The 12,324-nt window shown below is 35.0% G+C and overlaps 1 protein-coding gene across 4 annotated transcripts in view; it reads left to right on the top strand.

Moving 5' to 3' along the window:
- Ubr3 (Ubr3 ubiquitin ligase) overlaps positions 1–12,324 on the top strand; it is a 196,580-nt gene that overhangs the window by 144,625 nt on the left and 39,631 nt on the right. For all 4 annotated transcript variants that reach the window (XM_069820170.1, XM_069820155.1, XM_069820162.1 and 1 more), the window contains exons 12-15: positions 2,156–2,298; positions 5,512–5,678; positions 6,133–6,382; positions 8,656–8,809. In XM_069820170.1, the coding sequence (XP_069676271.1) occupies positions 2,156–2,298; positions 5,512–5,678; positions 6,133–6,382; positions 8,656–8,809 (714 nt within the window). The remainder of the gene's footprint in view (positions 1–2,155; positions 2,299–5,511; positions 5,679–6,132; positions 6,383–8,655; positions 8,810–12,324) is intronic.

The raw sequence follows: 12,324 nt of genomic DNA, 5'->3' as shown, positions 1-12,324 counted from the left end.
CGTCCCTTGTGCACCGTCGTGCAGCAGAAAGAGGTAGAGAGCATACCCACTAGCAGCTACAAGTGCACCATGGTGCACTGTGTTCTTTGGGGGTAAGAGATGCTAGCCCCAGGGTGCTCTGCGCTGACGACCCCTGCTCTAATTGTTCCTTCTGGATGCCATACTCACACGAAAAACTTGTCTTTGTTTCTCTGTTCTTTACGCAATCTATTTTCTGCGGCATTATGCAGTAAATGCAAGACATCACTGAGAGAGACTACTTAAACTTTTTTTCAAATTTTGTAGTTCCACGATTTTCATTACTGTATTCAAGAATTCAAAGAGCACAGGCTGCAAATTGCTGGGACAATATCACATTGTTCATTGCCCATTACTGTACTTCTGGGAAATCCCAGAAATGCAATTTTACAACCCCCCCCCCCCCCAACTCAAGGTTATTGTTTCTGGTGGTTGAGAACGCAAGACTAGATAAATTGTAATGCAAAATTGCTCTATGCAAAAACATAGTACTGTATTTCCGAAAATTTCACTAATAATGAAGTGTTTTTTGGGTGGGGAGGGACATAATTTTCACTGCATTATATCTGAATTTGCAGTATTTTGGACCATGTTATATCGAGCCTTCTACTGTAGTACCACTACCTATTTATTGAATACACAACACTGGAATTTAGTGTAAATATTTCCAACACACATCAAAGTAGATGAATGAACCAAAGTAGATACAGGTGTTGGAGCAGCTATAGCTGCAGGAAGCCAAGTCATAACACCAAAGAATAAAACATACTATAATAATTGAGGAGTTCTCTGAAAGAAAGAACATGATTGCAAAATCATGAATTTGAGATACAGAGCATTAATATTTCAGATCTCGTATAACAGCATTGCGCAGATTGACATTCAAGTGTTTGTTGAAGGAAAATAATACAGGATGAAGCGCAAGTAATGTAATTAATTTCAGGGAGTTATTTTTTTTAGATATTTCAAACAGAAAAGTTTAATACTACAATTTTGCTCGTTTTTGCTTCCTTTTAGAGATAAAAATTGTTTTATATATATGATGTATTTCATAGTGTGTTTTGGGAAAACAATTGATTCAATTCCCAATATGCTCAGTCAGTTTAAGAGAGCAATGTATTATAATAATAAATTATTGAAAGAATTTTAGTTTTGTCCTTTAATTATGCAGAAATTTGATCTGAACAAATGTAACATTTTAAAATTCCTTTTCAGAACGAAAATTTACATTTGTTCGTATCAAATTTCTGTACTTTTAAAGGACGAAACTAAAATTCTTTCAATAATTTATCATCATAATACATTGCTCTCTTAAATTGACTGAGCATATTGGGAATTAAATCAATGGCTTTTCCAAAACATGCTATGAAATGTTTCATATAAAATGATTTTTATCTCGAAAAGGAAACAAAAACGAGCAAAATTGTATTAAACTTTTTTTGGAATATAAAGCATATTATATAATATACTTTATATTCCGAAGTGATATAGTGTTAGAAGTTGTGTAATCAAGATGTATAAACTTTTTTGTTTGAAATACCTCAAAGAATAACTTCCTCAAAATTAATGACATTACTTACTGTTCACTCTGTATTTTGACAGGAGGGAGATGTGTTTTTATAGATTCAATATATGCTGGGAACGAAAAAATTATGTAATGTACTTAAGTTGTTATATTTTCAGAGAATGCTCCAATTATAAAAAAATAGATTATCTGATTTGTTAATGGAAATTACTTTTTGGGCAACCAACTTTACAGAAAATAAAATTATTTGTTACTAATACAAGGGTGTTTCCATAGATTGAGTGGATAGTTTCATTTGTGCATGTTCGTGTACACAGGCCGCAAATTCAACCATTTTAATTTTATTCCTTCTTCTCAGATGGGTCAGTATCCCCTCTCTCTCTGCTTCAGAAGAAAGAGATAGAGAGAAATTATTAATAGTTTATACTCTACAGCAATTTTGTCAAGAAGAAATTCTGACACTCGTTTAATAGAAGGTAGAGTGATCTCAAAGTTGATGAGGATTATGGAAATGGAAATAGTTTCTTTCTTTGCCCTAAATAAAGCCATGTTCATCGAATTATATAGATAGAGCTAACTGAATCTGTAATTGTGCAAATTGTTATTTGATAGGTGTGAATGATGCATCACTGTCTCAACTTGAGATGGTTACATTACTGTGTATGGGAGACAAGACTCACAGTCAGTTAATGGAACTGATGCCAGAGCGATGTGGAGCAGGACAAAGTAGAGACTTCGAGGTCGTATTGGCTAAGGTATATAGTGCTAGTATGATTATTTATTTTTTCCTAATATTTACATTGAACGAAATATTGCCATATTCAGATGCAGTTGTGTTTTAACTCTAAGCTCCTGTTATTGAAGTTATTACCTCTGAAATAGCTGTTGAAAAGTTAATGCCCATGCTAACAGCTAACTGTAATTACAGTTTACTATTTTCCATTTTCTTCGTAACTATTTAATTGAAAGAAAAGTCTTTCATGCAAGTTCAGGAAAAAGGTACAAAGGAAGTAAAAATGAACACGTGGTAAACTAAGCTGCATATAACCCAATTCAAACGAAATTATAATTTTTATGTCATTATTAGAGGTAGTAAGAAACTTGAAAACAAGCTATATATCAAAGAGTTTGACAAGAGAATGTTATTTTTTTAATCCAGTGGCAGCTGAGTTGGCAGAGGCACTTGCCTTCTGATTCAGAGCTGCACTTGGGCGTGGGTTCGATTCTCACTTGGATTGATTACCTAGTTGGATTTTATCGAGGTTTTCCCAACTGTAAGGTGAATGTCAGGTAATCTATGGCGACTCCAGAGCTGCACTCGGGCTTGGGTTGATTACCTGGTTGAATTTTTTCCGAGGTTTTCCCCAACTGTAAGACAAATGTCAAGTAATCTATGGCGAATCCTAGTACTCATCTCATCAAATACCATTTCGCTATCACCAATTCAATTGACGCTAAAGAACCTACTAGTTGATATAGCGTTGTTAAATAACCAACTGAAAAAAATCCATTGGCAGATACTTTCTGTTATTCATCCTAGTGTTCCCATCTATGAACAACATGCCAAAACTGTTCTTTTTGCAGCCTTAAGGTACGATCACACATCGCTACTTTTGCAGCGCTGCAGTACAAAAAACTGTGCAACTCTTGTACTGCGACGTGTGAACAACAGTGCAACCCGAAAAGTAGCGGCTGCCAAACCTGCTGCCCGCTACTTTTCCATGCTGCGCGCAACTTAAAAGTAGCGACGTGTGAACAGGGTTCTCAGGGTTGCAGCCGCAGCATTTTTGATATCGGTTTTGTTGAAACTTTTGCTGCGGTTGCAACCAGTGTTACCACCAAAATGTGTCAATGATACTTTTATTGTTTGGATATGTTTTAATGTTAAATGTGATGAAAATAAATTATTTGTAACAGTTATTAAAAACACTACACAGTCTGAGCATAATTGGTGACGATATAATTCATTTTTTAAATTTTCCGTAGCGTAGTTCCAAACAGGAGGGTTGCCAACATTGATTACGTGAATATACTGTTGGTTATCATTTAAGTATATAGGCGTTTTTAAAAGCTTTATAGTAAAAATAATGCCAATTTCTGAATACTAGATACGACAGAAAAGCAAATAATAGATAAGGAAGCTTTCGCATGAGTTTCTTAATAATGCGAACATAACCACAAAATGTATATTGAGAAGTCAACACGGAGATGGGAACCTGCAGCATGACTGCGGCTGCAAAAGTAGCGCCTTGCGTGTGAACAGACTCGCAACCTCCAGTTGCAACTTTTGCAGCACTCGGGTTGCGCAGCACAAAAAGTAGCGTGCAGCGCGCTACTTTTGGCTTACATGTAAACACGACACGCAACTTTTGCAGCTGCAGTATAAAAGTAGCGCTGCAAAAGTAGCGACGTGTGACCGTACCTTTAGGCATTGCTCTTGATGCATAATGGGAGACGAACTACATAGCACCACATGATGATGATGATGATGATGATTATTATTATTATTATTATTATTATTATTATTATTATTATTATTATTATTATTATTATTATTATTATTATTATTATTATTATTATTGGAGCAGTGGTGGAATGCGGTAGGGAAAATGGGAATACTCTGGAAAACCTACCACCAAGAACCATCTTTGTTCATCACAATTATTTCACTTGAGCCCCCCAGGATTCAAACTTAGTTTACCAGCATGTAAAGTTGATGCTTCAGCCATTCGGCTAATAGTACGTTTCAGAAAAATGTTGTTAGTGTTAAAATTGCATATCAAACATGTAGTCTGTAAAGATAGGCTGCAGATTTTTTCTTCCCTGAAATACGAATTTTTGTAACTAGGTGGACATTTCTTAGTGTTCATAGAGTTTGTTATAAAATAGTACAGTTTTGCATAATTTTTCGAATGTAGCCTATACTTTTTTTCTTACTCTGCATAATATTTAAAATAATGCTGCTGTTAACTAATGCTGACTTCTTGACAATAAATCCATTAACTCTCTTGTTCTCCAATATAAGAGAGTGATGTAGCAAAAAGTATAACCATTTTAATTAGGCAGTTATATCACCTACACACAACTCCCAAACTGTTTGGAGAACTATACCTGCCATTGGTTAGCAGGTCCATATGCGGATAGTCAGACAACTCCACCAATCATATCCCTCTTCACGACTTAGGAGACCCTTATGCATGCCGTGGCAAGCCATCATGCTGAAATGGCCTTGTTCTCCAATATAAGAGAGTGATGTAGCAAAAAGTATAACCATTTTAATTAGGCAGTTATATCACCTACACACAACTCCCAAACTGTTTGGAAAACTATACCTGCCATTGGTTAGCAGGTCCATATGCAGATAGTCAGACAACTCCACCAATAATATCCCTCTTCACGACTTAGGAGACCCTTATGCATGCCGTGGCAGGTCATCATGCTGAAATGGCATTTCCTCCTTTTTTGATCAAACAGTTATACTGCTATGTATTTGTCCCCAGAGCCTCGTTTGTTAAAAACAGGTTGTCTCATGGGAAGGTGAGGATGGGATTGAGAGTAGGAGAGATTATGGAATGCACTTCACTACTCCTTGCAACCTGTATTTAAAATATAATGCTGTCTATCAAAACAACAGTTCTGTACCAATAGACAATTTACTAACATTTATGCAGCATTGTTTTGGATTGTTACAAGCAGGAGGAAAGCAAATAATTTTAGAATAAATAAACTTCAGTATCAGAATTATTATATTGTAATAGGAATATGTTAATGTACTGTATGAATAGTTCTGTGGCAGAATAACAGTTCTGTTCAAGTTGTTTCTGTTTCTTGCCTTCAGAGAAGTACATTGTATACCATTAATGTGTTTTTCATTGGTATGACAAATAGCATTTGAAATTTGTATTATACTTAAAAAAAAATTCTTTCACTAAGTATTGTGATTGTATTTTCGGTTTATTATATTGCAGGTGGCAGATTACAAAGCTCCAAACTTGGAAGCTAGTGGTAACATGCAGCAGGGAATGTATGTGCCAAAAGCAAAGGTGTGGGAGGAATTGTATGATCCAATACATGTTCTGTTGAGAGCTGTTCATCGACGTGACTTTCAAACGTCCATGGACAGATTCACAGAATAGTGAGTAGTCATCTGTTAAAATACATATTCATAGTATTAAAATAAAAGGAAATTGTTGTTATTTTTGGTTGATTGCATCCCTCATTTAATTTTATTTTATATGTGCTAAACTTCACGGATTATTAAAGGGAATAATTAATATTTTGGGATGACCATTAGGTTAAAAGTTTGTTGTGAGAGCTTAGTTACATGAAGTACAGTAACGAAACTCTAATGATTTTTTTTTTTGTGTGTGCGTGTGCGTGCGCGTTTTTTTTATTTTTTTTTAATTGATGTTCGATTTTGGGTGATCTGTTTTCAGGCCAAATACCTCTATAATTAGACCCTTTGCTTATATGGCTTTACTTATTAGGACATCTTACTTCAGAGAAGTTTCAATAGATCTTAACAAAATGCGTTAATGATAACAATTCTTATACAAATTTCTAAGTTCTTGGACCATATCTCTTACCAGTGTTCAACAAGCTGGTAAGTTCAAGGGCAGTGGAGCACCCTGGCCTCCATTCCGGATTCCTGGGCCATGCAGTCCAGCATATGAAGACCCCCGAAAGCTTCTGCGGTCAAGAGTGTTTCATGCCATGGTGTTTGTTGTTCTCTACAAGGCAGTGCATGGGCAGAATGTGTCAGAACATGTAATGGCTCTTGCTTTGTATCTTCTGGAGATGGCAGTTGAATCGGCAGAACCATTTGACCAACAGAGTCAGGTATGTTGAATATATCTGGATTTATAAATAAAAATATGACTTCTTTCATATTTCAGTCTTCAATTTTGGCTATGTTATATTAATTGTGGAAAGAACTTGAAACTTTCTTCTAAAATTTCTCTCTATCTCTCTCTTCTGTTTAATGTATCTTGATTAGAGATGAGTAGAGGCTTGTCCCGATCTGAGTTGATTCTTGACCTTGCGTTATGTGGCTAGTGTGAGCTGCGGCATCATAGCATGCAGGCTTGTACCATCCTTTGCTCTTACTCCGCTGGCTAAGTAAAGCACACTGCATATGTAAAAGGGATAGCTAATCAATACAGAGCTGTAATTTCTGATATAAATTCAGTAGTATGGGCAGTAACACGTAAATAGTCTTCTTTCACAGTAATTTAAAGTGAACGAAAGGTACATACATTAAATATGCTAAATTATTAGAATGAAATACTGCATTCACAAATAAAAAAAAGTGTCCACATAAAAAGTCAATTTCAAGTTGTGTTAATTATAATAATTAATGTTTTGTATTTCTTTTTCAAGCAATGTAAAGTATGCAGTTGTAAGTTATAAAACAACATTATTATTGGATATAAAATGTGTCTACTATGCATTTGTAAAGGAATAGAAGATAGGGCCAGAGTGATACTGATGTGGAGGACAATAAGAGTGAAAGACGACTATAACGATGAGGAGAAATATTCACTACCATGAGTAACAACTAAACCACAATTTTTCGTTCACAGATACAATGTCCACTCCACATTAGGGCCTACGTCCATTTTATTAGCTGTCTAATGTCTATAAATAATAAAATATCTCCTCAATTTTTACAGCTAATCAAACATAGTCAATGGAATTGTGTTTGAGAAAATTTTTCCGGTTATACAGTAGACCTATATGCACTTTCCATTAGAAAAGATGAAAGTATGTAAAGAAGTATATTCCAGCATTTGAAAACTACAGCACAAGGTATAATCTCGGATTTAAATCTACAATTAATCTTAGTAGAATTCAAAATTAGTGCAATAAATGCCGCTCAGGTTTCGTTCCAAAATAGTATGGTAAAGGAATGTCTGTTTCTTTTTCATTAAAACATTTGGCATCACGCAGTAAATCTTGGACTTCAAGAACATTTCCTAAATGTTGTCATTCACATTGGCTTTCATCACCTTCTGATCCTTCCTCTTGTTTCATTGCAAGATGTAGAAGATAATTTAGACTAAATAGCAGACGGTTTTGAAGATGATATCTAAGATCTTTTTGCATACATGGAGACAATATATGCAAGATACCATCTAGCAAGAGGTAGAGATTTTCGACTGCACTTTGGAATGTCTGTGGCTGAGAGACAGAGTGCAGAGTACTAATAAATTATGTGAAAAGGTAGCACTTCCGTTTTCAAAAAATCATTAGTACAATCATTCGAACATGCGGACGTTTTTGGAACATATTGAAAAACATTATTTGGAAATCCAAATGGCGATTCTACAATTATTCGCGGGACATGTAAACATCCGATACCTTGGTAAAAAGGTAGTCTACATCCTGAAGCCACGGTACCTAGAACAAATTGTGAGTAGATATCAAACATATTGTAAACATAACGACATTAATCTGTATTTGATGTGCCCATATATGTGGGATGATTGTTCAAGTCTAACAGGTGGTCTAGGTGGCATTCGTGAATCTGATGCTGACAGGTGTACCCTCCTGTCTCAGCCCTGACTGAGCCAGGTCTGATCCTCGGACAAGTACTGGATAAGTTTGTTATAATTATTTTTCCTGGTCTTTCTGCTTTCTTCAAGTACAGTAGCTATTTTATAACTTTCATTGGAACCATTGTGTCATCCATTTTTTGTATACATGGCTTCTTCATAGTTTCATTTTCTTCCATTGTTTCATTTAATAATTCCATTCCTAATTTATCCCCTTCCCTCCCCCCAGTATTCTGGTTCGTATGAAGTTGCGGATAATTCTTCAGACTATATAACTTAATTTTCTTTTTTATCTTTTCTGTAGTTCTTGCGTTTGAGTCATAAATATGCTGGAAGCAGTGGTGTTTGTTATTTACAACCTTAATTTGATAAACTGTAATAAAGAATAAGTAAATAAATGTATGCAAAAATAAAATTACATTCTTTTAATAATACTCTTTATTCAAGGGACAGTAATAATTCTTCTCAAGATTAATAAAAGTTATGTGTCACCTTAAAAATTAGAAACATTTTGCATCTCATGAATATAGAACTCACTGTTTATAATTTGTATTGCAGGTGTGCCAAACATCTCGACCAGAACCCAAAGAGATCAAGGACAGAGATCTTAGTTCGTGGTATAAATCAGATTGGCTGTCTAGCAATCTTCGCACTGTCATCAATGTAATAAAGGTCGAACCTGAACCAGCTGTTGTCTTTGACAGTTCCGACAGTATGTGAAGTTATTAACTTAGTCTGCTGCATGTTAGGTTAGGTTTAGTAAATGTTGATTATCAGTCAAATATTTTTTTTCTTTTGTGTAACATTTTCATATAAATAGAATACTTAGCCAATTGATCATTCTTGGCTAAAGGACAAGTTCTCACACTTCAGATAACTGTAAATTTACTTATCCAAGTATGTGATACAGTTTAAGTTATACATTAGAATATGTATTTTTTTCTATAATGCAGTTTTCTGAAGCTGCTAGGAGTGCTGCTTTTAGCTGCTGATCCATATGCCTCTAATTTACATGTCAATATAATAGAAACTTCGAATTAAACATATATATATATATATATATATATATATATATATATATATATATTTTCTTCGAAAATGAATCCAGTATGTGATACAGCTTGTTACAGAATAGAGTATGTATTTTGTTCTATAATGCAGTTTTTTGAAGCTGATAGGAGTGCTACTTTTAGCTGCTGATCCATATACCCAGTGGTATATTAGAGCACTTGAGCACGTGAACCCGCAGTAAAAATGTAGTACAATAGTATTCAATAAATAAATAATTATATACCCACACTTTCTGAAGTCGAAATTTCGATAGAAAATCTGAAAAATTATAAGTCTCCAGGTATCGATCAAATTCCAGCAGAATTAATACAAGAGGGTGGAAGCGCATTATCTTACGAAATTTATAAGCTTGTACTTGCTATTTGGCAAAAGGAAATTGTATCAGAACAATGGAAGGAGTCCATAATCGTACCTATCTTTAAGAAGGGGGACAAGACTAACTGTAGTAACATTCGAGGAATATCACTTTTGTTGACGTCGTACAAAATTTTGTCCAATATTCTTTTGAGAAGATTAACTCCATATGTAGATGAAATTATTGGGGATCATCAATGTGGTTTTAGGCGTAATAGATCACCTATTGACCAGATATTTTGTATTCGACAGATAATGGAGAAAAAATGGAAGTATAAGGGTACAGTGCATCAGTTATTCATAGATTTCAAAAAAGCATATGACTCGGTTAAGAGAGAAGTTTTATATGATATTCTTATTGAATTTGGTATTCCCAAGAAACTAGTTCGATTAATTAAAATGTGTCTCAGTGCAACGTACAGCAGAGTTCGTATAGGTCAGTTTCTGTCAGATGTGTTTCCAATTCACTGTGGGCTAAAGCAAGGAGATGCACTACCACATTTACTTTTTAACTTTGCTCTAGAATATGCCATTAGGAAAGTCCATGATAACAGAGAGGGCTTGGAATTGAATAGGTTACATCAGCTTCTTGTCTATGCAGATGACGTGAATATGTTAGGAGAAAATCCACAAACGATTAGGGAAAACACGGGAATTTTACTTGAAGCAAGTAAAGAGATAGGTTTGAAAGTAAATCCCGAAAAGACAAAGTATATGATTATGTCTCATGACGGGAATATTGTACGAAATGGAAATATAAAAATTGGAAATTTATCTTTTGAAGAGGTGGAGAAGTTCAAATATCTTGGAGCAACAGTAACAAATATAAATGATACTCGGGAGGAAATTAAACACAGAATAAATATGGGAAATGCCTGTTATTATTCGGTTGAGAAGCTTTTATCATCCAGTCTGCTGTCAAAAAATCTGACAGAATTTATAAAACAGTTATATTACCAGTTGTTCTTTATGGTTGTGAAACTTGGACTCTCACTTTGAGAGAGGAACATAGGTTAAGGGTGTTTGAGAATAAGGTGCTTAGGAAAATATTTGGGGCTAAGAGGGATGAAATTACAGGAGAATGGAGAAAGTTACACAAAACAGAACTGCACGCATTGTATTCTTCACCTGACATAATTAGGAACATTAAATCCAGACGTATGAGATGGGCAGGGCATGTAGCACTTATGGGCGAATCTAGAAATGCATATAGAGTGTTAGTTGGGAAACCGGAGGGAAAAAGATCTTTAGGGAGGCCGAGACGTAGATGGGAAGATAATATTAAAATGGATTTGAGGGAGTTGGGATGTGATGATAGAGAATGGATTAATCTTTCTCAGGATAGGGACCAATGGCGGGCTTATGTGAGGGCGGCAATGAACCTCCGGGTTCCTTAAAAGCCAGTAAGTAAGTATATATATATATTACAACAACAGAAAAAGAACATTGTAGAATTATTTGTTTCTGAGTGCTGTAAGAGAAAGAATAAAAATTCTTACACTGTGGCAGAAAGATTACATTTGTTGTCTGCTTAGGCGCACGTGCTATGACACGTCAATGGGAGAAAGACTGGCTGACTCTTAGAAACGAGATGGTGGGGGTACCTTCCCTATAAGTTACTGTGGAGCACATGCCATTCGTGCCAAGGCATCCTGTGAGGATGACTAGTAAAGTGAGCAAGTTGAAAAACTGTTATTTTCTAACTTATCATTGAATAAGAAGTTGGAATTAAATTAGAACGGTAGACAAACATTTCAGCTCAATATTGTGCAGGTAATAAAAAAAACATGTTTTGAAAGAGAATTTGAGTGTAATGTTCTTGAAAGAAATGCATGAATTTGCAGCTGTGAGGCGATCAATTGTTTGTACGTTTTCCATGCTTGTTATTTGAGAAAGAAGGTGGTAAACCTAATTGGGTGAAGCTTGGTGTTGTCAGTGATTTTGCGCACTCAAGTCATAAAATAAATAAATATGAAAGTGCACAGTCACACCTTTATTCTCTTATATTTTAGGAAAAGTGGACAGTATCCACAGCTTAATAGAGCTTATGGCCTGAACATAAAGATACATAATGAACAAATCTCGGAAAATCGTTATGTGCTTTCTAAAATTGTCGACTGCATTAAATTTTGCAGTGCATCCGAATTAACACTTTGGGTCCACAATGAAAGTGCAGATTCGAGCAATCTGGGTGTTTTTAAAGTTCTTCTCAACTTCTCGGCAAAGTTAGATGATTCTTTAAGGGACCATATTTTTTTTTGTTGGTTGTTTAATGATGCTATATCAACTATTGGGTTATTTAATGTCGATAGAATGGTGATAAAGAAATGGCATTTGGCGAGATTAGGCCGAGGATTCGCTATAGAATACGTGACATTCGCTTTAGGTTTAGAGAAAACCTCGGAAATATCCCAATCTGTTAATTAGCTGAAGCGGGAATTGTGGCACTGCATTACAATCGATTGAAATGCACTTTCGAATATGCCAGTACTGTTGATTATTGAAAGTCGAGTCAATATTTCGGGCTTAATTATAACAAAATCCGTAAAAGGGAATTAATTACATTATTCTTATAATAATTTGACGGGACATAACAAATTGTTCCTTAAAATCGGGAATTCTTTAAAAACAGGAATGTTAAAATGGGGTATTACTGTAATTTTATGATTTGTCACTATATTAATAATAATGGAATGGTATGACGAAAAGGAGAAACAATACAGGCATCTAATCCATTGTTTATGTTATAGAAATACAGGCTGGATAACAATACTTTACAATGGCATCGATTTGTAAAGTAGC

This window comes from Periplaneta americana, chromosome 1 (assembly GCF_040183065.1).
Source record: "Periplaneta americana isolate PAMFEO1 chromosome 1, P.americana_PAMFEO1_priV1, whole genome shotgun sequence".
NCBI lineage: Eukaryota > Metazoa > Arthropoda > Insecta > Blattodea > Blattidae > Periplaneta > Periplaneta americana.
This window is presented reverse-complemented; position numbering and strand designations above follow the sequence as displayed.